The following is a 23,114-nucleotide window of genomic DNA, read 5'->3' as shown; positions in this document are numbered from 1 at the left end:
ATGTTGAACCATCCTTGCATCCTAGGAGTAAGTCCAACTTGATCATAGTGTATGATCCTTTTAACACGCTGTTGAATTTGGTTTGCTAATATATTGCTTTGCTAATATATTTGGCTTCCTATTATATTGGCCTATAGTTTTCTAATGTCCTTATATGGTTTGGTATATCAGGGTATAGCTGGTTTCATAAAATGAGGTTGGGAGTATTCTTCAGTTTTTAGAAAAATTTCAGAAAAATTTTTGCCAGTTCTTCTTTAAATGTTTGCTGGAATTCACCAGGAAAACCATCCAATCCTGGCTCTTCTCTTTTGGGAGATTTTTGATTACCAATTTAATCTCTTTTTTTGTTATGGGTCTGTTCAGATTTTGTTTCTTCATGATTTGGTTTTGGTAGGTGGTATGTTTCTAGGAATTTATTTCTTCTAGGTTATTCAATTTGTTGGTGTATAATTGTTCATAGTAGTCTCTGATGATCCTTTGTATTTCTGTGGTATGAGTTGTAATTTAGTCTTCTCTTTCAGTTCTGATTTTATTTGACTTCTAATTTTTTTATGTCTGTCAGAAAAATCCTAGCCCTTAGTTTCATTGATCTTTTCTGTTGTTTTCTTAGTTGGTGTTTATTTCTGCCCTGGTCTTTATTTCCTTACTTCTGCTAACTTTCAGCTTGGTTTGTTCTTTTTCCTAGGTCCTTCAAGTATACAGTTATGTTTATTTGTGATCTATGTTTTTTTCTTAATGTGGGTATTTACTGCTTTTAACTTCCTTTTAGTACTAATTTGCTGTATCCCATACATTTTGGTATATTGTATTTCCATTTTCATTTCAGGTATATTTTAATTTCCCTTTTGATTTCTCCTTTGACCCCACTGATTGTTGGGTGTGGTGTTTAATTTTCACTTATTTGTGATTTTTCTAGCTTTCCTCCTGTTATTGTTTCCTAGTTTCATTCCATTTTGGTCATAAAAGATACCTCATATGATTTCAGTCTTCTTCAGTTTACTAAGACTTGTTTTCTGACCTATCAAAAGATCTGTCCTGGGGAATGATCACTGTACATTTGAGAAGAATATGTATTCTGGTGCTTTTGGATGGAATATTCTGTATATGTCTTTTAGGTCTATTTGTTCTAAAGTATAGTTGAAATCCAGTGTTTCCTTATTTGATTTTCTATCGGGATGATATATCCATGATTAAAAGTGAAGCCCCTTACAATTCTTACATTGTCGTTGAGTTCTCCCTTCAGATGTTAATATTTGCTTAATATTTAGGTGCTCCAATGTGTGTGTATATGTATTTATGATTGTTATATCTTCTTGATGAATTGATTTTTTTTTTATCATCTTATAATGACCTTCTTTGTCTCTTGTTAACTGTTTTTGGCTTAAAGTCTGCCTTGCCTAAGTATAGCTACCTCTGCTCTCCTTAGGTTTCCACATGTGTGGAGTATCTTTTATCATAACTTCTCTTTGAACCTATGTGTGTCCTTAAAACTGAAGTGAGTCTCTTGTAGACAGCATATAGTTGGGTCTTATTTTTTATCCATACAAACACTCTATGACTTTTGATTGAAGTATTCATCCACATTTGGAATAATTATTAATAGGTAAGAACTTACGTCATTGTATTCATAGTTTTCTGGCTGTTCTTTAGTTCCCCTGTTGTTTTATTCTCTCTTGCTGCTTGCTTTTGTGAATGATTTTATGTAATGGCATGCTCTGATTCCCTTCTTTTTATCCTCTGTGTATCTGCTGTAGGTTTTGCTTTATGGTTACCATGAGGTTTACATAAAACACTTTATGGATATTCTATTTTATGCTGGTGACAACTTAACTTTAATTACAGACAAAAATAATCTACTTTTTACTCCCCTTTTTAATGTTTTTGATGTTGCAGTATTGTATTCATTAACAAGCTATTGTAGCTATCATTAATTTATAAATTTTTTTATTTAAATTCAATTAGCCAACATATAAGTATGTCATTAGTTTTTGATGTTCTTGTCCTTTAACCTTTATACTAGAGTTAAGTATTTAACACACCACCATATTACAGTATTAATGTTTTCTGAATTCATCTATATATTTACTTCTGTCTTCATGTTACTAATTAGTGTCTCATTTCAGCTTGAACTTCTTTCAGCATTTCTTGGGAGATAGTTCTAGTGGTGATGGACTCCCTCAACTCTTGTTGGGAAAATCTTTCTCTCTTCTTCATTTCTGAAGGACAACTTTGGTGGATAGTGTATTCTTGGTTTGCGGATTTTTTCCTTCAGTACTTTGAATACATCATCCTGCTCTCTCCTGGCCTGTAAGATTTCTGCTGAAAAATCTGTTAGCCTCATGGGGGTTCTCTGTAAGTTACAAGCTTCTTTTCTCTTGCTGTTGTTAAGATTCTTTTTGTTTTTGATTTTTATGTGTCTTGGAGAAGATTTTTAGAATTGAGTTTGGTGACCTTTGAGCTTTATGAATTTGGATATCAAATCTCTCCAGATATGGAAGTTTTTAGGCATTATTTCTTTAAACAGGCTTTCTGTCCTTTTTCTCACTCTTCACATTCTGAGATTCTCATAATGTGAATATAGTTTCGTTTGATGATGCACCATAATTTATATAGACTTCCTTCACTCTTTTTCTCTTCTGACTAGATCATTTACAGTTCCTGTCTTCTAACTCACAGATTCTTTCTTCTGCTTAATCCATTGTGCTGTTGATGCTCTTTAGTGCATTTTCATTTCATTTATTGTATTCTCCAGAATTTGGTCCTTTTTTTTTTAAATTTTATTATGTTGTTAGTCATCATACATTACATCATTAGTTTTTGATGTAGTGTTCCATTGTTTGGTTCTTTTTTAATGATTTCTCTGTGAAATTTATCATTTTGTTCACGTATGTTTTCCTAATATCATTGTTATGTTTCTGCATTTTTTTGTAGCTCTTTGAGTTTCCTTAGAACAGCTATTTTGAATTCTTTATTGGAAAAATCACGTTTCCATGTCTTTGAGATCAGTTACTGGTAGATTATTCTGATCCTTTTGCAGTATCATGTTTCCTGATTTTTTCATGTTTCTTGAAGTTTTGCATTGCTATCTTCGCATTTGAAGTAGCTCTCCCCTCCTCCAGTCGTTAACTACCTTCAGGAGAGAAATAACTTCCATCAGCACTGCTAGGGATTCTGAGGCTTTTTCAGAACTTCTATCAATACACCTGCCCCACTATTCTTGATCTCTCTTGTGGCAGAATTCTTAAGCTTGTATGCCTTTTCTTCATCCTGTAGCACACCAGGGTGCTTGCTGACAGCCTCTTTTTTGTTTTTCCAAAGGTGGCACTAAAGCTCACGTTTGTGGTCTCTCCCTGGCCTGCATTCAGACTGGCTCTCTGCTACAGGTGGGAGTTTGTCGGGGTGTGGTCTGCAGAGCTCTGAGGGTGCCCATGGGGGAGGGGATCTGTAGGCAAAGTACATGGAGCAGCTCATGAGCAGGCTTCTTAGTGGAGTTTGCAACACAGTAGGATCTGGATGGATCCCTTTCATGCCTTATGAGACTCCTATCTGCTATTCAACCAGATTCATTCTACCCTCCAGTCATGCAGGTCAGAATTCAGTACTCTAGATGGGGTGAGACAGAAGTGAGCCACTTTGGCACTGTCCCACACAGCTAGGAAACCGAGTGCTCACTCATACATTTTCACTTTCCTCCACAGATAAGTTCATTGACCATGAACATCTCTCATGGTCCTAAGCTGTGCTGCCTTGGGAGATAGGTGATGTGAGTAAAATCAAACTGTTCCTCTTACCCTCTGTGATGGGTACAAACTCCTATTTTTCGCTCCCAGCAATACATTGGAACTTCTCTGCTGCAGACTGGATTTCCACAAAAGTTCTCTTATCCATGGATGATTGTCTAAGACCGTTTTTTCCAAGGGTTCTGGACCACCGCCAAGAGGGGTAGAGTTGGTTCATGGATCATTACAGAATCCACACCTGGGGCTGAGCTCTTATATGCCTGTTACCCAATGCATGAGTAGGCGAGTCTCCTCCTTAGTCTCTTGGTGTATGGTGCTCTATCCGACAGCTCCCACAAAGGTACTTTGTCCATAGATGGAAACCAAATTGTTGTTGAGGCAGGAAAACAAATGGGGGATGTCTTATTCAGGCATATGGCCTTTGGTTTCTTAAACCAGTTTATTTCAAAAACCTTGATATTTATTAGAAAGGATTCCAAAAGAGGATTTCAGTCCCACAGCCTACTCTGAACCCTTTGTGTTAGTAGATGTTCATGTTCATAGGGTCCTTTTATTTATTTTTTAAGACTGTATTTATTTATTTGACAGAGACACAGCGAGAGAGGGAACACAAGCAGGGGGAGTGGGAGAGGGAGAGGAGAAGCAGGCTTCCCACCGAGCAGGGAGCCCGATGGAGGGCTTGATTCCAGGACCCTGGAATCATGACCTGAGGTGAAGGCAGACGCTTAATGACTGAGCCACCCAGGACCCCCCTTTTATTTATTTTTTAATATCTTATTTATTTGAGAGAGAGTGAGTACAAGCTGGGGAGAGAGGGAGAGGGAGGAAGAGACTCCCCGCTGAGCAGGGAGCTCGATGTAGGGCTCGATCCCAGGACCCTGGGATCATGACCTGAGCCAAAGGCAGATGCTTAACCAACTGAACCACCCAGGCGCCCCTCATAGGGTCCTTCTGGACCTACGAATAAATTCTTAAAAACACTGATTGTGAATTAGCTCCTGGTGATTTCTCTTTATCTCACCCAGTCTCTCATAGAAATTCCTCAAAGGGTAGGAAATTTGGACAGATCTTTTTTCTGTTGCTGTTGAAGATTTTTTTTCTTATGTTTATACTCTTGAACATTTCAGTTTTTAATTAGGAAGATTGCATTATATTTCTATATATAAATCATATTGCTCTCATGAAACTTGTCACCAGCATCTCATTTCTGGAACTTATTTTAAAGCTTTCTTGATACTGTTTTCTCATGGTTCTAGTTGTAATTCTAGTTCAGACCATTTAAAAAACTTTCTTAATCTTTTTTTTTAATTTATCTGTTATTTGTATGATACCGTCTGTTCTTTTCAATATATGGGAACTTTGTTCAGTCATATCCCATTTTCATGGCTTCAGACACTTATAGGCTTATGAACAATACAGCCTCATTTTTCTAGATTTCTCCTGATCTAATGAATAGTACATCCAGCTGCTACTGTACTTCAAATTGTGCATTTCATTCCCTCCCTGCTTCTGCTTCCATCCAAATCCAGTTTTCATTTTCTCCTGCCTCAATGAGTCACAGGCATCTAGTGAGTTCCCAAACCAGTTGAGTAAAGTTGTATATTCCTCCCTTTTCCACACTCAGTATAAATTGGTGCCCAAGATTTCTTTAACCCATGGTAGGTATTAAAGATACGTGCTTGCTGATTCTGTGAATGAACATAAACTGATAGAATATTGCTAATATGTTGTTGTTTTTAGAAAATAACAAAACCAGGTAAATTTTTAAATAACCTCTTACCTTTGAATACTATGAGAACATGGTTCAGTATGTTTTGTCCACATCGTTTAAAATGGATGACTTCAGATTGAGTAGGAGTATGTTGTTACAGGGAACAGTGACATTCAAAGATGTGGCTATTGACTTCACCCAGGAAGAGTGGCAGCAGTTGGATCCTGCTCAGAGGAACCTGTACCGGAATGTGATGCTAGAAAACTATAACAACTTAATCACAGTGGGTAAGGGTAGTTTCTTGTGTAACTCAAAATCTGGGAGTAAAGTACCTTTCCCCCCCCCCCCAATTTCTGAAATGTGTGGAACCTTTAAATGTTAGAGTGAGTTTGGCCTTTAAGTGCCTTTACTCACATGAATGTGGGTGCTGCAGCTTTCAAAACAAAAGGTCATCCTTGCTTATGTTTCAGGGGCAGTATCCCCACAAACCATGTCCTTATCCTTCAGAAAGCCTGATTTCCCTGGGGCAGTGTCAATTCTTGAATGATTTTTTTGTTCCTGGTATTTATGCCCACATTTTATGTTACTTCCCTCTGACAGGCTGTCCATTCACCAAACCTGATGTGATTTTCAAGCTGGAGCAAGAAGAAGAACCTTGGGTGGTGGAGGAAGAAGTGTTAAGGAGACACTGTCCAGGTTAGTTAGGGAGGGAACAGATGGGTGAGGAGGGGCCATGACTCTTTAATGATTAATCAATGACTAGTTGACCCCTCTGAAATGTTCTTCAAAGATATTTTCCTAAAGACTGTAGACTTTTAAGTGACAATTTGTGTGAATAATTTATTAACCTAAGATGTCTTTTCTAGATAACATTCTTCTCTCCACAGAACTTAAAGGACTAGTTGGCCTTCTTACCTGTGTGCTAGATACCAACATTTCCTAATTTCCAGCTTTACCTTGACAATCATTTTATTATTAGCATCTTCAGTCTCTCTGCCCACCTTGTTACATAGGATCCTTTCCTTTTGCATTCACATATTCACATAACCAGTTCAAATAAACTGTTATGTTGAAGACTTTCTCTTCTTTCTGTTATAAATGCCTTAGCATTATATTTTGTACTCATAGTCACATTTCCCACTGTATTTTTGGCTTTTGCTCTCATACTTCATTCAGTAATGGCTACAGCTGTTTTACTCAATAAGTTTTAAAGTCAGTGATACTTTTCTGATAGTTTTCTGCTACATTTGTCATGTATTTTTCTATATTTTTCTTTATAAACGACTTATGTCTTTTGCCCCCTTTTCTGTTGAATTCTTAATTTGTATGAATATACTGATGTGATTATGATTAGCCTTTTATCTGTTGTATGTTTTTCCAGTATTTTTTCACAGTTGGACATTCCTCTTTGAAGTACTTTTGCCACCTTAAGTTTTTTTTAATGTTCCTTTAGCTAAAATAATCTTTTCTTACAAGAGATTATCCTATGATTTTTTTCCTTTATGTATATAGGTGAATTATGTCTACATACTTCTTAGTAGTTACCCATCCTCACATTTTTGCCATGAATGTAAATAACTGTTCCAGCTTTTTCAGGCTTTGAATTCATTGTTACGCTGGTTTCATAAATAGAATTTAAAACCATTTCTTCTTGTTCTGGAATACTTAAAATAGCACATAACTCCCTTAAAATTTTGGTTTATCTTACTTGTTCACCTTTTTGGACCTTGTGGATTATTGAGGGAAAATGCTCTTGGACAGCTTTTATCCTTTGTTACTTTGTAACTGTTCTTTAGTAGATGTTTTGTCTCTTTTGGCATTAGTTTTTGGTAATAGGTTATATTCTAGAAAATTACTTAATTCTGGTTTTCAGATTAATTTTTACAGAGTTGAACAATGTAATTTCTGTAAATATTTAAGTTTGCTCTGTATATGTAAAGGTGTTTACCATATACTGATGTTCCAAGGTAGTCTGTTATATTTAACAACTTGTTTCATCTTTATTTTCCAATCTGTTGGTATAAAATTTCCCATAGTGTTCTCTTATTTTTGTCTTCATTAACTCTGCAGACTTCTTAGCCAACAACATGAGTCAGATATTGGCTTTCCTTCATTCTCTCTACACTCTCCTTCTGGGACTCCTAAAGATAGAGGCTAGATCTTTTTTCCTCCATCTTTTTCTTTTTTTTTCATTTCCTTTACTATTTTCTGCCTCTCTTTCTGTGTTGACTTCTCAGTAATTACCTCAGATACATCTTCAGATTTACTCATTCTCTCTTCAGCTGTGTTTATTCATCTTTTATCTCATTTGCTTAAAAAAATTCAGTAGTACTATTTTTATTTTTAGAAATTCCTCCCTTTTTTTGTTGTTTTTTTTTGTTTTTGGCGCTTTTTTCCCCCTACATCTTTCTGGCCCTTTCTATTGATTTCTGTGGCTTGTTCATGTTTTTGTTTTTATCATTTGCTTCTTTAAAAATATTCTATATAGCTCTTCTGTTTTTTGTATCTGACAATTCTAGTATTTTAAGTCCTTGGTTAAATATCTTGTTTTGATGATTTGCTTATTGTACTTGATTCTTCACATGCTTGATGACTACTGATTGTGAATTTGGCATTTTTAAACCCTTTTTTGCAATAATCTTACTGTCCTAAATTGGGGTTGCATTCTTCTGAAGATGATTCACATGTGCTTCTGGTAGGTGCCAACAGGCATTACCAAGTGAAGACCAGTTGACTTTCTTTGAATGTCCTGGCTTTTTGTAGCAACCTCAGTTGATCTTTTTCCTTATTCCTGGCTTGAGGCTTATGCTTCAGTTAATAGGGCTTTCATTTGCCTAGGTAGTCAAGTCAGATTCATCTTCCAGCTTGCTTTCTAAATCCCTCTTGCAGACCTGATTTTGGCTAATACTTGTTTATTTTCTCATTTTTTAGTGTATGATACTCAGGTGTGGTTGACGGAGAGTATTTTGGTATTCTTGGAGATTTATGCTACTTTCTACAAGCCCAGTAATGCATCAAAAAAAAAATTTTTTTTTTTTAAGATTTTATTTATTTATTTGACAGAGAGACAGCGAGAAAGGGAACACAAGCAAGGGGAGTGTGAGAGGCAGAAGCAGGCTTCCCACTGAGCAGGGAGCCTGATGTGGGGCTTGATCCCAGGGTCCTGGGATCATGACCTGAGCTGAAGGCAGATGCTTAATGACTGAGCCACCCAGGCACCCCGCATCAAAATTTGTTTTACCATTATCTTATTTTTCAGTGTGAGGTTATCATACCATAACTTCAATACTAAAAGTACTATCTAGTCTCTTCCCCCCCCCCCCCAACTTGCATGGTATTCTTTGTTTTGCTTGTTTTTATTTTTCTCTTCCATTTCTTTCCTTGGTTCTGCCATTTTTGTTCCCTATCCCTTTCTGTTTTCTTATTGTTTCTTCCTCATTTATTTATATTTTTATTTTGAGCTGTTGATGTATAGATTTATTTTCATTAAGCTTTTCCATTCATGGAAATAGTCAAAATTTTCATTTACTGTGTGCCATAATTGTTTGACCTGGTGCCTTTTGTCTGCTTTCTTTATATCATGTTTCTTTTATGTTTCTTCTCTTGTAATACTTTTTATAGATCTGAGTTTAGCACCTTCTCATTTTTAGTGGTAGGCTAGTTCTTCCTTGACTTGCTTTTTTTAAAAAGGGTAATGTTAGGGAAAGAAAATGAGTACTCTGATCTACAACAGGGATCATCAGCAAACTATGGTTTGTAGGCCTGCCACTTATTTTTGAAAATAAAGTTTTATTAAAACATAGCCACACCCAGTCATTTACATCTTGTGTAGGATTGCTTTCACATTATAATGGCAAAATTGAATAGTTGCATCAAAGATTGTGTGACCCACAAAACCTAAAATATTTACTATCTGATACTTTAAGAAAAAGTTTACCAATTCTTGATGTATATGAATGCATTTGTTCTTCATACTGAAGCCCTTTATTCTACATGGTTTTATGTATAAAAGTATGTTTAGGCTTTATTTTTCCTCATCCAAAAAGGAACTGCAGCTGCAACGTTTCTCATAACTCTGAGGTCAGTCTTTGTCTTTATTTTCACACTACCACCCCAACAGACTTCTTCCTAAAAAAGTAAATGTTAAGGTGCTTCCTTGTTCAGTCCTGGCTGGGATATCCTGGGTTATCTTGGGATAACAAGTCTCCTGTAACCAGTCTACACTCCCAAATTTCATTGTTGTAATCATGGGATAATTAATTCTAACCTTCAAGGTGTGATATCCATTTTGACACTGTCAGCTGATTGTTCTGCCCAAGATCAGCATGACCAGCTATCTTTTAGAATCCTTCTTCCCCTGTTCCAGCCTTCACTGTATTTGTCAACACTAACTCATTTATTATAGTTGGGGTTACAGCCACCCCTAGGATCATTCAAGAGTCAATGAGAATTCATTCCCATTATTTGTAGAAGGGAAAAGATATCAGCTGCTTTTCCATTCCACCATCTTAAAACATGGAGGCTTGTGTCACATATGATATTTTGATTGTGCCCTTGGAATTTTCATTTTTCTTTGGATGGTACTTTGACAACCTAATCTTACCTTCTTCAACATCATTTGCTTAATGGAACTTCTCTTTTTCCCGTAAGTGACCCAAAAGGTTAGTATTCTGCCTTCTTTTCTATATTTGCAATCTGTAACCAAGTCTCTAACTTTATCTGCTTTACAGTTGCACAGGAATTTTCCTTCCTTTATTATTAGTCTGGCAGAGAGGGAGAACAGTCTCCATTTTCCAGTCTTGGAGCTCAGCAGGAACAGGGAACTGAATGTTATCCTTCAGTATGTAGGCTTGCACTTACTCTGTGCTTGAGCCAATTCTTTTATTTTGTATCCTCTGCCTCATGTCCCTGACTTGATAGCATTTCTGCTTCCATTTCTTTTTTTTTTCCTTCTTTGGACAAAACTGCAAAACTTTATTGAGAGAATTTTAGCCACTTTTCAACACAACTGCCCACGTGGCTTCAGCTTGTCTTCGTTTAAACCTGTGGTTTCCATTCACCTGCCTCTGGCATCTCAAGGGGCTCTAGATTTGCAAGTCCCCTCCCTTTGACAGCAGGACCATCTCCACGCTCATGCCATCTTTTCACCAGCCAGTTCCTTTTGATTAGGTTCTGAGGCAGGCCCTTGAACCACAGATGCTCCTTCTTTTTTCTCTTGATCAGGTATAATATCCTGATGCTTAGTCGGTGGCTCCTCCCCTTGAGGTTGCTCAGCCTGAGGCAGCTGGGCAACCACAGGCCCAACTGGCTGCAAAGATTTTTCATCATCTCGTCTTGCTCTAGGTCTGAATGTTGACCTTACTTGCCAATTCATATTTCGCACAGTTGGGTCTCACACACCAAGAACAAATCCAGATGGCAAGACGTGACCTGCACAGTTCTGCACCCAGACCACACCACCTCTGCTTCCATTTCTTAAGAGAGTGATCTTCCATCTCCTTTTGGGTAGTCTTTGTTAGTTTATGCATATTTCTTTGTTTATCTCACATTGGTGTGATTTGGGGTGGGATGAAATAAATGCATGTATTTATTATACCATATTTAAGCTCAGTTTCTCCCTGTTTTCCCTTGCTCACAGTACTTACTCCCTATCCAGTCATGCTAAGTAGGCTCTTCCAGTTTTATGTTCCAACTCTTTGATCCAATTTTTACCTGCCCATTGTTTGTTTTCACTTTATTACTGCAGTATTCAGAACAATTTTATTTACTTTTTAAAATACATAATACATCTCTGAAGTACAAAAGGATACATATTGAAAAGTAGCTCTTCTCTTACACATTTCCTAAGGTGGCAACCCGTAGCATCATTTTCCTTTGAGCTGTTACCTGTATTTTCAAAAATTTTTATTGAAATTACTTTGCTAGGTTAGCTTGTGAATAAGTGTCATTTTTGCTGTTGAATGTTCTTTTCCAGCAATGTGATATACCTTTTTTCTTAGTTTCCTAGGGCTGCCATAACAAAGTACCCCAAACTGGGTGGCTTAGAATAACAGGAATTTATTCTCACAGTTCTGGAGGCTAGAAATACTAAATCAAGGTGTTGGCAGGCCATGCTCCCTCTGAAACCTGTAGAGGAAAGACCCTTCCTTCCCTCTTTCAGCTTCTAGTAGCCCTAGACATTCCTTGGCTTTTGATGGCATAAGGTCAGTCTTTGTCTTTATTTTCACATAGTGTTCTCCCTGTGTTTCTGTTTGTTCATGTTGCATCCTTTCTATAAGAACACCAGTCAGATTATGAGTTACCCTACTCCGGTATGACCTCATTTTAACTAATTCCATCTTCAGTGACCCTTTTTCCAAATAACTTCACGTTCTGAGGTACTGGGAATTAGGATTTCAACATATCTTTTTTGCAGTACAAACAATTCAACCTGTAGCACCTTTCCATTTGGTCAAATCTGTGTGTGCATTTTAGTTTTCTGAAGATCTTGGATTCCCATATTTTTCATATTTTTGGTTGCGATTGTAAGTATAGTCTTATGTTTTCTAAATAGTTGTTTGTATATATGAATGCTATTGAAACTAAGTATTTCTGATATATAGTGACTTTAATGACGTTTTTATCTTTTATAATAATTTTTCACTTTTGATTTTGCAGGTAAATTGTTTTATTATTGACAAAAATGTTAATCTTATCTTTCCTTTCCATGTTTTTCTACTTCTGATTTCTTTCTCTTAATGCACTATGCAGTACTGTAATAATAGTGGTGATAGTACTTATGTCAGTTCTTTGGGATTTTTCTTTTTTTTTGGCTGGGGGGGTGGATTTTTTTTTATTAAATATGGTGCTCATGTTTAAGTTGCACAGTACTTTTTCTCAAGTTAAGTAAGTATTCCCATTTTTTTGAAGTTTTCTTTATGGAAAATAGATGTTTAGTTTTATCATTTTAAAAAATGTCTTTGGAAATGATTACTTGATTTTTTACTTTGACCTTTTAATATATTTGCTTATAGAAGTAGATTTTTCTAATAGTAAAACATACTTTTGTATCTATAAAAAAAAAAAACAGCACCTGCTCAAGTATGATGTAGCTTATATTTCATGTGTTCTAGGTCACTTTTTTTTCCTTCTGGGTTATTTTGATATTTTAGGTAGAAACTTACCTTGGTATTCATAAGTAAAATTGGTGTGTAGTTTGCTTTTTTGGTTGTTATCTTTTTCAGGTTTTGGTATTAATGTTATGTTTCACACACAAAAAATTGGAAGTTCTCTTTTTTATAACATTTTGCAAATCATGAAAGCAAATGTCCCCTAAGTGTTCAAAGTCCCATGTGAATCTCTCTGAGCCTTTTTGATTTGTTTGTTTTTATGGGATTGCTTTTTCATTATTTGTCTCTTTATTTTGTGGAAGTTGGTTCATACAGGTTTCCTGCCTGTTACAGGTTCAGTTTTGGTAATTTGCATTTTCCAAAAAATTATATCAAGAAGTTTGTAACAAAGTTTATTTTAATAGAAAAAATGATTTTTAACTTCCTATTTTTGTTTTTTCCTATCTTCTTACTTTATTTGTACATTCTGCATTCTCCCTTTTATTTACCCAACAGTTCATCTATTTTGTTTCAGATCCCATTTTTAAACACAATCAAAGCTATTTGTATTCTTATTTTCCTCTACTCCTATTTTTCCTGGGATCTCCTAAAGCTTAGAAAACAGGAGATCTACGCACATGAAATTTGCTTTATAATGGGAAACTAAGCCTTAAGCCAAGAATCAATCCCATGATAGCATATTTTCTGAAATTTTCTTCATTTTACAATATTGGAAAATTTTTTCAAGTGATTATTTATTTGCAATCTGTTTTAGGAGAAATGTGGGGAATTGATGAACAGAAAATCCAGGACAGACTTTTGACACAATTTGAAGATAAATTCACAAAAACAATGACTGAAGAAAAAGTGAATGAATGTCGTAAGAAATTTGCAAATGCATTTCCTCTTAACTCGGACTTTTTTCCTTCCAGTCACAATCTCTATGAATATGACTTGTTTGGAAAGTGTTTAGAACATAATAATTTCGACTGTCATAATAATAATAGAATCTTTATAAGAAAGGAACATTCTGAATATAATGAATCTATAAAATCATTTTGCATTAATCCATCCCATCTTGCAGTAACCCCCTTTAAGTGTAATCATTGTGGGAAAGGATTCAGTCAAACCTTGGACCTCATCAGACACCTGAGAATTCATACTGGAGAGAAACCTTATGAATGTAAGAAATGTAGAAAAGCTTTCAGCCAGAAGGAAAAACTCATTAAACATCATAAAATTCATAGTAGGGAGCAGGCTTACGAATGTAATGAATGTGGGAAAGCTTTCATTAAAATGTCAAATCTCATTAGACATCAAAGAATTCACACTGGGGAGAAACCCTATGCATGTAAAGAATGTGGGAAATCCTTCAGCCAGAAATCAAATCTCATTGATCATGAAAAAATTCATACTGGAGAGAAACCATATGAATGTAATGAGTGTGGGAAAGCATTCAGCCAGAAGCAAAGCCTCACTGCACATCAGAAAGTTCATACCGGGGAGAAACCTTATGCATGTAATGAATGTGGTAAAGCCTTCCCTCGAATTGCATCCCTTGCTCTTCATATGAGAAGTCATACAGGAGAAAAACCTTATAAATGTGATAAATGTGGAAAAGCCTTCTCTCAGTTTTCCATGCTTATTATACATGTAAGAATTCATACAGGTGAGAAACCCTATGAATGTAATGAATGTGGAAAATCCTTCTCTCAAAGTTCAGCCCTTACTGTACATATGAGAAGTCATACTGGTGAAAAACCTTATGAATGTAAGGAATGTAGAAAAGCCTTCAGCCACAAGAAAAACTTCATCACACACCAGAAGATTCATACTAGAGAGAAACCTTATGAATGTAATGAATGTGGGAAAGCTTTCATTCAGATGTCAAATCTTGTTAGACACCAGAGGATTCACACTGGAGAAAAACCCTACATATGTAAGGAATGTGGCAAAGCCTTTAGCCAGAAATCAAATCTCATTGCCCATGAAAAAATTCATTCTGGAGAGAAACCCTATGGATGTAATGAATGTGGTAAAGCCTTCAGCCAAAAGCAAAACTTTATTACACATCAGAAAGTTCACACTGGAGAGAAACCTTATGATTGTAATGAATGTGGTAAAGCCTTTTCTCAAATTGCATCCCTTACTCTTCATCTGAGAAGTCACACAGGAGAAAAGCCTTATGAATGTGATAAATGTGGGAAAGCCTTCTCTCAGTGCTCATTGCTCAATTTACATATGAGAAGTCATACTGGTGAGAAGCCCTATGTATGTAATGAATGTGGAAAAGCTTTCTCTCAAAGAACTTCTCTTATTGTGCACATGAGAGGTCATACAGGTGAGAAACCCTATGAATGTAATAAATGTGGAAAAGCCTTCTCTCAAAGCTCATCCCTCACTATACATATACGAGGTCATACAGGTGAGAAACCCTTTGACTGTAGTAAATGTGGAAAAGCCTTCTCTCAAATCTCATCTCTTACACTTCATATGAGAAAACATACAGGTGAGAAGCCTTATCATTGTAATGAGTGTGGTAAGGCTTTTAGCCAAAAGTCACACCTTGTTAGACACCAGAGAATTCATACTCAGTAGAAATAGAAACACTATGAATATTGTGAAGATGGAAAAGCCTTCAGAATTAGCACCTCCTTTCACAATACATAATCGGTTCTAGAGCAGAAAACTATGAATGTGGAAAGCCTTTGGAAGAAGTCACATAATTGTGAAACATGAGAATTCTTACACAACGTGACAAATTGTGTAATGAATAAACTGAACATCAAAAACCTTCGTAGACCTCTATTGATATTTATTCAGCATTCTTATTAAAATATGAAACAAGATATCTGCTACCAGCATATCAGCATCACAGTTGAGCTCCTAACCTAGCCACTGTATTAAGAAAAAGAAGATTGGGGGAAAAAGAGAGAAACTATAGAAATATCCTCTTACACAAGAAAGAGTTAATTCAAAAATGTGTTGATATAAAATGTCTAAGGATAAACACAACAGTAATTACAAGACACACACATATAAAGTTACAAAACATTTTGAAGGGCACAAATAGGACCTGAAATTTTGAGAAAAATAACATTGTCTGAAAACACATTTCAAAAATATAAATTCCTAAGTCTCTAAGGTACTTCCACTCAAAAGTTTTCACTAAATTTTAAGAATTTCACAAACTGATTTAAACTTTTATATGAGAATATAAAGGGCCACAAATAGCTGAAACAAGTGAAAAACAGAAGACACAGTCTACCAGATAGCATCACATATTTATTTAAAGCTGGTGTGTCTAAATAATGTGTTCCTGTTAAGTAAATAAATCAGTGGAAACAAAACAAGGATTGAAGAAAGATAATGGAAATTTGTGTATGGTATTGCTGTTGAAGTCACTGGAGAAAGAATGGCCTATTGAATAAATGGAAGAGTCATATGAACAAAAATGATAGCTCTCTACTCTATACCATATCCAAAAATAAAATCCAGGTAGATTGAAGACCAGAATATAAAAAGCAAAATTCTAAAAGTCTGATGAAAATGAAAAAGATTGATTACTTTAGAGTAACTGAATCACTCTAAAAACACATAAATATGAAATAGTCTTTTCTACTTTGGTGTATTGCCTTCAGAGGCACGCAGATATGGGCACGAAGATGTACATCCCTATGTTCGTCGTGATTTATATTTTACAAAATTGGACAACAAATTCTCATTAGTAGAAGGATAGACTAATACCATGTAATAATTGCCATGATAGAATGCAGTATTTAGAGAGAAGGTACAAATTTAACATATAGTTACATAGATCACAGTTTAATATTGAGAGGAAAAAAAGCAAAATGTACAGTGAAAAGATGAAACATTTGTATTAATAAAATAATGCAAAGAACAGTACTGTGTATTGGTCATAGATCCATTTATGACATTGGTTGCCTTTCAGGAAGTGGGAGAGGTTTAGATGGAATTGTTATATTTATCTGTAACATTTCTTTAATAAAAGAATGAAAGCAAATATGCTGGTAACAAATCTGGTTGTTAAGATTATGTTGCTATCTTTTGTAGTCTTTCTTGCCTTTATTTTCCTATTTCTCTAAGAATCAAATGGGTGAAGGACACGACCTATAGAAACAACTTAAAAATGGATTATGATCAAATACATTTATAGAAAATTATCTTTAATAATACACAAACCAAACTGAATTAAGATGATACTTTGCTTACCCTCTCCTCACAATGTTAATTCAGATAATAAAAACCAGCAGTATATACATAGCATTTACTTGATGCAAATTAAAAATTTTTTATTTCAAACACAAATTCTCTAGTTGAAAACAGTGAAGAAGCAAAAGAAATAGTCATTTGTTGAGATAATTGGCTCTCCATCTGGAAAAAAAAAATCACCTACATTTGGCTTGCTTTCAAATTGAGAGACCATTCATACATGTAAAACATGATTAATATTCTGACAGTGTCAAGCCAAGTATAGATGCCTGCATCAGAGCAGACGGAATTTTAGCATATCTCTGCAAAGCTTTATTTGGTTTCTGAATCCTTAAATGAGGATGCAGATGCTGGTGATTTTAGACGTGTGAGGTATGTGCCCAGTGGATATGAAAGCTCACTTCCCTGTACCACATCTAAAATGTTTTATATTTAGACCTTGATTTCAAATATTTATGGAACTCAGATTTCCTTTTCTGTGAATAGCTCATTCATATATTTTGTCTGTTTTCTACTGGGACTTTCAAAAGATGTTTTAATTGGAGCACCTGGGTGGTGCAGTTGGTTGAGTGTTGAACTCTTGGTGTCAGCTCAGGTCATGATCTCTGGGTCCTGAGATCGAGTGCTGTGACAGGCTCTGTGCTCAGCTCGGGGTCTGCTTGAGATTCTCCCTCTGCCCCTCCCCCCACTCTCAAATCTTTTTTCTTAAAAAGATGTTTTTATTTAGAAATAATTATAGATTTATAAGAGGTTGCAGAAATAATACCCCATAGTACTGTTTAGTTTGTGTATCCTACATCCAGTTTCCCCTAATATTAACATTTTACATAATTAAAGTACTATATCAAATTTGATACTGGCACAATCTGTACATGTTATCAGATGTCAGTGGTTCTACATGCACTTGTTTATGTGTCCATGTAGTTCTATATGGTTTTATCTTGTGTAGATTTCTCTGCCATCACAATCAACATACAGAACTTCCACCACCACAAAGATCCCTTGTTCTGTCCCTTTGTTGTCACACCCTTAACCCCTTTCTCCCCCTGCTTCCCACTCCTAATCTTTGGCAAGCAGTAATCTCTTCTATAATTTTGTCATATCAAGACTGTTTTATAGGGGTGCCTGGGTGGCTCAGTTGGTTAAGCATCTCTGGATTTTGGCTCAGATTATGATCCCAGGGTTGTGAGATTGAGCCCCATGTCAGGCTCTGCACTGGGCATGGAGCCTGCTTAGGAGTCTCTCTCCCTCTGCCCCTCCCCACTGCGTGCCCGTGCTCTCTTAAACAGAGCTTTATAAATGGAATCAGGGGTGCCTGGGTGGCTCAGTCAGTTAAGAATCTGGCTCAGGTCATGATCTCAGGGTCATGAGATTGAGTCCCATGTCAGGCTCTGTGCTGAGCACAAAGTCTGCTTGAGATGCTTTGCCCCTCCTTCCCCCTCTCTCTCAAATAAATAAAATCTTAAAAAACAGATGGAATTGTTACTATATAACCTTTTGAGATTGGTGTTTTTCATTCAACATGATTACCCTGAGATAAATCCCCGTTGTTCCAGATACATTAAATTTTTTTTTCTTAAAGATTTTATTTATTTTTTTGACAGAGAGAGACATAGCGAGAGCAGGAACACAAGCAGGGGGAGTGGGAGAGGGAGAAGCAGGCTTCCCGCAGAGCAGGGAGCCTGATGTGGGACTCGATCCCAGGACCTGAGCCAAAGGCAGACGCTTAATGACTGAGCCACCCAGGCGCCCTAATTTTTGTTTTTTTAATTTCTCAATATTTTTCCATGGTATGGATACACCATAGTTATCTCTAGCCATCGAGCCTTTGAAAGACATTGGGTTTCCAATTTTTTTTTTTTTAAGATTTTTAAATTTTTTTATTAGAGAGTACAAGCAAGGGGGAGTGGCAGGCAGAGGGAAAGGGAGAAGAAGGCTCCCCGCTCAGCAGGGAGCCCTATATGGGGCTCGATCTCAGGACCCCAGGATCATGACCAGAGCAGAAGGCAAATGCCTGAGCCACCCAGGCGCCCTCCAATTTTTGGTTAGTACACAAACCTGCTATGAACATTAATCCGCCACTTTATTGGTTGGTCATTCCCTCTATTTTGTTCCTCTGTCCTTTTCATGCCTTACTGTGGGTTACTTTAGCATTTTTTAGAATTCTACTTTAGAGTTCTTGAGTGTATCTCTATGGATTTTTTAGTAGTTGCTCTAGGTATTACATTATACATATATAACTTCCATAGTCTACTTGTGTCAACATTTAACCAGTTCAAAACCTTATCTCAACTGAGATTCTTTGATTTCCCCTCACTTTATTATATAATTGTATCAAATATTTCCTCTATATACCTTAAGAACTATATGAGACAGTGTTACCATTTTTGCTTTAACCATCCAGCATAATTTAGGAAGCTCCACAGGAGAAAGAAAAATCTATTAAATGTACCTTTATCTTTACTTTTTCTGTTCTTTCCTCATTCCACATGTTCCATGTTTCCTTCATTTCTTTTTTGCTGAAAGAACTTCCTTTAGCTACTCTTTTAGTGTAGGTCTCCCGGTGACAAATTATCTTAGTTTTCTATCATCTGAGTAGGTTTTCATTTCACCTTTGTTCCTAAAGGATACTTCTTGCTGATGGAAAATTCTGATTGTTCAATCTTCCAGCACTTGAAAAAGGTGCCACTTCATTCTGGCCCTCACATTTTCTACTAAGAAATCTCATTTGGGGGAGCCTGGGTGGCTCATTAGTTAAGCAGCTGCCTTCAGCTCAGGTCATGATCCCAGGGCCCTGGGATCAAGCCCCTGTCGGGCTCCCTGCTCAGTGGGGAACCTGCTCCCTTTCCTCTGCCTGCTGCTTCCCCTGCTTGTGCTCTCTCTCGGTCAAATAAATAAAATCTTTAAAAAAAAAAAAACTCATTTGGACCATTCTTCTATATGTAATGTGTTGTTTCTCCCTAGCTGCTTTCAAGAGTTGTTTCTAGTCTTCAGTTTTCTTAAGTTTGATTATCATGTATCTTGGCATGAATTTCTTTGGGCTTACACTGTTGAGAGTTTGCTCAGCTTCTTGAATCTGTAGGCTTACATTTATTGCGACAGTTGGGGAATTTTCTGCCATTATTCCTTTGAATGCTTTTTCAGCTTCAAAGTTTTTATCCTTCCCTTGTAAGACTTAGCATATTTTCCCTCTCTGTTGTTCATAATGGGTAATTTATCTTGTTCTATCTCCAATTTCACTGATACTTCCTCTGTACTCTCCATTCTGCTCTTGAGGACATCCACTGAGTCTTTTGTTTTCTTTTTTTAAAGATTTTATTTATTTATTTGAGAGAGAATGAGAGCACATGAGAGGGGGGAGGGTCAGAGGGAGAAGCAGACTCCCTGCCAAGCAGGGAGCCCGATGCGGGACTTGATCCAGGGACTCCAGGATCATGACCTGAGCCGAAGGCAGTCACTTAACCAACTGAGCCACCCAGGCGCCCCGAGTCTTTTGTTTTCTTTACTGTATTTTTCATTTCAAAATATTTCATGTCCTTTATGTTTTTCCTTGAGGTTTTTTCCACTTGGCTTAAGTATGTACATAATTTTTTCACTGAAGCACTTTTATGATGATTGCTTTAAATTCCTTGCCAGATAACTCCAATCACCTTGGTGTTGATGTCTTTTGATTGTCTTCTCATTAAATTTGAGATTTTCCTGCTTTTGATATGATGAATGATTTTCATTTCTATCATGGACATTTTGTGTGCTGCATTCTGAGACTCTAGATCCTATTTAACCTCCCTTTTTGCAGGCAGTCACCCTGTTTAGGCATAGCTTGAGGGTGGGGGTGGATGCTTGGCTCCCTACTGAGGCCCACTGACTCAACTCAAGCAAAAGTGGAGCACTGATGCCCACCCTGTTTTCAATGGATAGGGGTGGAAGTTCAGTTTCCCATTCAGCCCAGCTAAAACGGGAGTGTGAAGAATGGAGAGAAAATAGTGATAACTACCACCACCTTGTTGCTAGAGCTTGTTGGATGGGAGTAGAAATTCAGTTCATTGGGCTCTGATAAAGGGGAGGATGAAAAGTTGATTGCTTTTTTTCTCTTTAATTAAAATGACCAGAGCCACAAACAAGCTGAGTGGTGTTAGGATTTGAATCTCTTGAGCAGAAGATATACAAATGTCCAACAGTTACATGAAAAGATGTTCAACATCACTAGTAACTAAGGAAATGCAAATCAAAACCACAATGAACTTAACACTTCACTCCTGTTAAAACTGCTGTCACCAAAAAGACAAAAGATAAATGCTGGCAAGGATGTGGAGAAAGGGGAGCACTTGTGCACTGTTGGTATTGAGGTTGGTTCAAGCCACTATGGAAAATAGTATGCAGATTCCTCAAACAAAAACAAAAACAAACTACCATATAATCCAGCAATTCTGTTTCTGGGAATACATCCAAAGGAAACAAAAACACTATGTTAAAGAGGTATCTGCACTTCCATGTTCACAGCAAGATAATTTACAATAGCTAAGATGAGGGAGCAAGCTAAGTGTCTACTGATGGATGAATGGATAAAGAATTTGTGGCATGTGCACACATACAATGGAATATTCAACCACAAAAAAGGAAATCCTGCCATTTGCAACAACACGGATGGACCTTGAGGGCATTACACTAAGTGAAGTCAGTCAGATGAGAAAGACAAATACCATATGCTCTCACTTATATGTGGAATCTAAAAAACAAAACACTCAGAGATCAATTTTGTGGTTACCAGAGGTGGTGGGAGGGGGAATTAAGGTGGCCAAAAGGTACAAACTTTTAATTAGATAAATAAGTACTAGGGATGTAATGTACATCATGATGACTGTGGTTAACACTGCTATATGGTATATTTTAAAGTTGAGAGTAGATCTAAAACTTCTCATCCCAAGTTTTTTTTTTTTTGTACCTATAGAAAGATTTCAAAATATATTTAAGTTAGATCGTTATGTTTTAAAACTTACACAGTGAAGTATTTTGATTATATCTCAGTAAAACTGGGGAGAGGCAAGAATGCCAGTTAACTAACTTAATAATTTCTGGGAAGGTGTAGTTATTTTCAGTAGATACTTTTAAATCCCTGTTCTTTCCTTACTAAAATCTAATAAAAACCCAACCAGAAGATGACAACAACAAAAATTTATGATTTGCAAACATATTTTCCCATTGTATATGTTGTCTTTTCATCTTTTTGATAACGTCCTTTCACAGATAATAGATTATGATTTTTTTTTTGACTCCAATTTGTCTTTTCTTTCTTTTGCTTCTAGGTTGAAATCTAAATCCATTGACAAATCCAAGGTCAGGAAGATTTACCCCTATTTCTAAGAGTTTACACTTTTCACTTTTTTCCCCTTCTTATTAAATTGAATAAATGACATACAATATTAGTTTCAGATGTACAACATAGTGATTTAATATTTATATACATGACAAATTGGTCACCACAATAATCCAATTATTGTCACCATACAAAATTTTTATAGTATATTGACTATATTCTCTATGCTGTATATTACATCCTGTGTCTTATAACTGAAAGACTGTACCTCATAAGACCCTTCACTATTTTGTCCAAACCACCTGCTCCCAACTAACCATCAGTTTGTTCTCTGTATCTATGAGTGTCTATGTTTGTTTTTTCATTTGTTTTTTAGAAGTCACATATAAGTGAAATCATACAGTATTTGTCTTTTTCTGTCTGACTTCACTTAGCATAATATCCTCTAGGTTCATCCATGTTGTTGCAATTGGCAACATTTTGTTGTTGTTGTTTATAAAAGCCATTCTGATAGATACAAGGTAATATCACATTGTGTTTTTTACTTGCATTTCCCTGATAGTTAAGTGATGTTGAGCATCTTTTTATGTGTCGTATTCCTTGGAAAAATGTCTTTCAGATTTTCTGCCCTTTTAATCAGATTACTTTTATGTTGAGTTATATGAGAACTTTTTAAATATTTTGAATGTTAACTGTTTATTGGACATACTACTGGCAAATACATTCTCTCATTCAGTATGTTGCCTTTTCTTTTTATTGATGGTCTCCTTTGCTGTGCAACAGCTTTCTTATTTGATGTAGTCCATTTGTATATTGTTGCTTTTGTTGTCCTTGCCTAAGGAGATCCAAAAATATATTGCTAAGACTGGTGTCCGAGTTTACTGCCTATGTTTTCTTCTAGGACTCTTAACGGTATCAGGTCTCAAATTTAAGTCTTTAATCCATTTTGAGTTTATTTTTGTATACGGTATAAGAAACTGGTCCATTTATGAAAGAGACTTTCATCATTGTGTATTCTTGCCTCCTTT

At 36.2% G+C, this 23,114-nt stretch overlaps 3 protein-coding genes across 3 annotated transcripts in view; 1 reads left to right on the top strand and 2 right to left on the bottom strand.

Annotated features, from left to right (window-relative positions):
* Window positions 1-16,077, top strand: part of LOC110590113 (zinc finger protein 420) — a 145,939-nt gene extending 129,862 nt beyond the window's left edge. Inside the window, exons 6-7 of the mRNA XM_021700836.2 lie at window positions 13,685-14,796; window positions 15,049-16,077. Of these exons, the coding sequence (XP_021556511.2) occupies window positions 13,685-14,796; window positions 15,049-15,137 (1,201 nt within the window). The 3' untranslated portion in view covers window positions 15,138-16,077. The remainder of the gene's footprint in view (window positions 1-13,684; window positions 14,797-15,048) is intronic.
* ZNF527 (zinc finger protein 527) overlaps window positions 1-23,114 on the bottom strand; it is a 202,213-nt gene that overhangs the window by 79,763 nt on the left and 99,336 nt on the right. The gene's annotated exons all lie outside the window — the stretch shown is intronic.
* LOC110590216 (P antigen family member 3-like) lies at window positions 10,489-10,825 on the bottom strand. The gene is given in 2 exon segments (XM_021700972.1): window positions 10,489-10,579; window positions 10,581-10,825. Coding segments are annotated over 2 exon segments (336 nt in total).

The sequence above is a fragment of the Neomonachus schauinslandi genome, chromosome 16 (genome assembly GCF_002201575.2).
Source record: "Neomonachus schauinslandi chromosome 16, ASM220157v2, whole genome shotgun sequence".
NCBI lineage: Eukaryota > Metazoa > Chordata > Mammalia > Carnivora > Phocidae > Neomonachus > Neomonachus schauinslandi.
The sequence above is the reverse complement of the archived record's forward strand: the minus strand, read 5'-3'. Positions and strand labels throughout refer to the sequence as shown.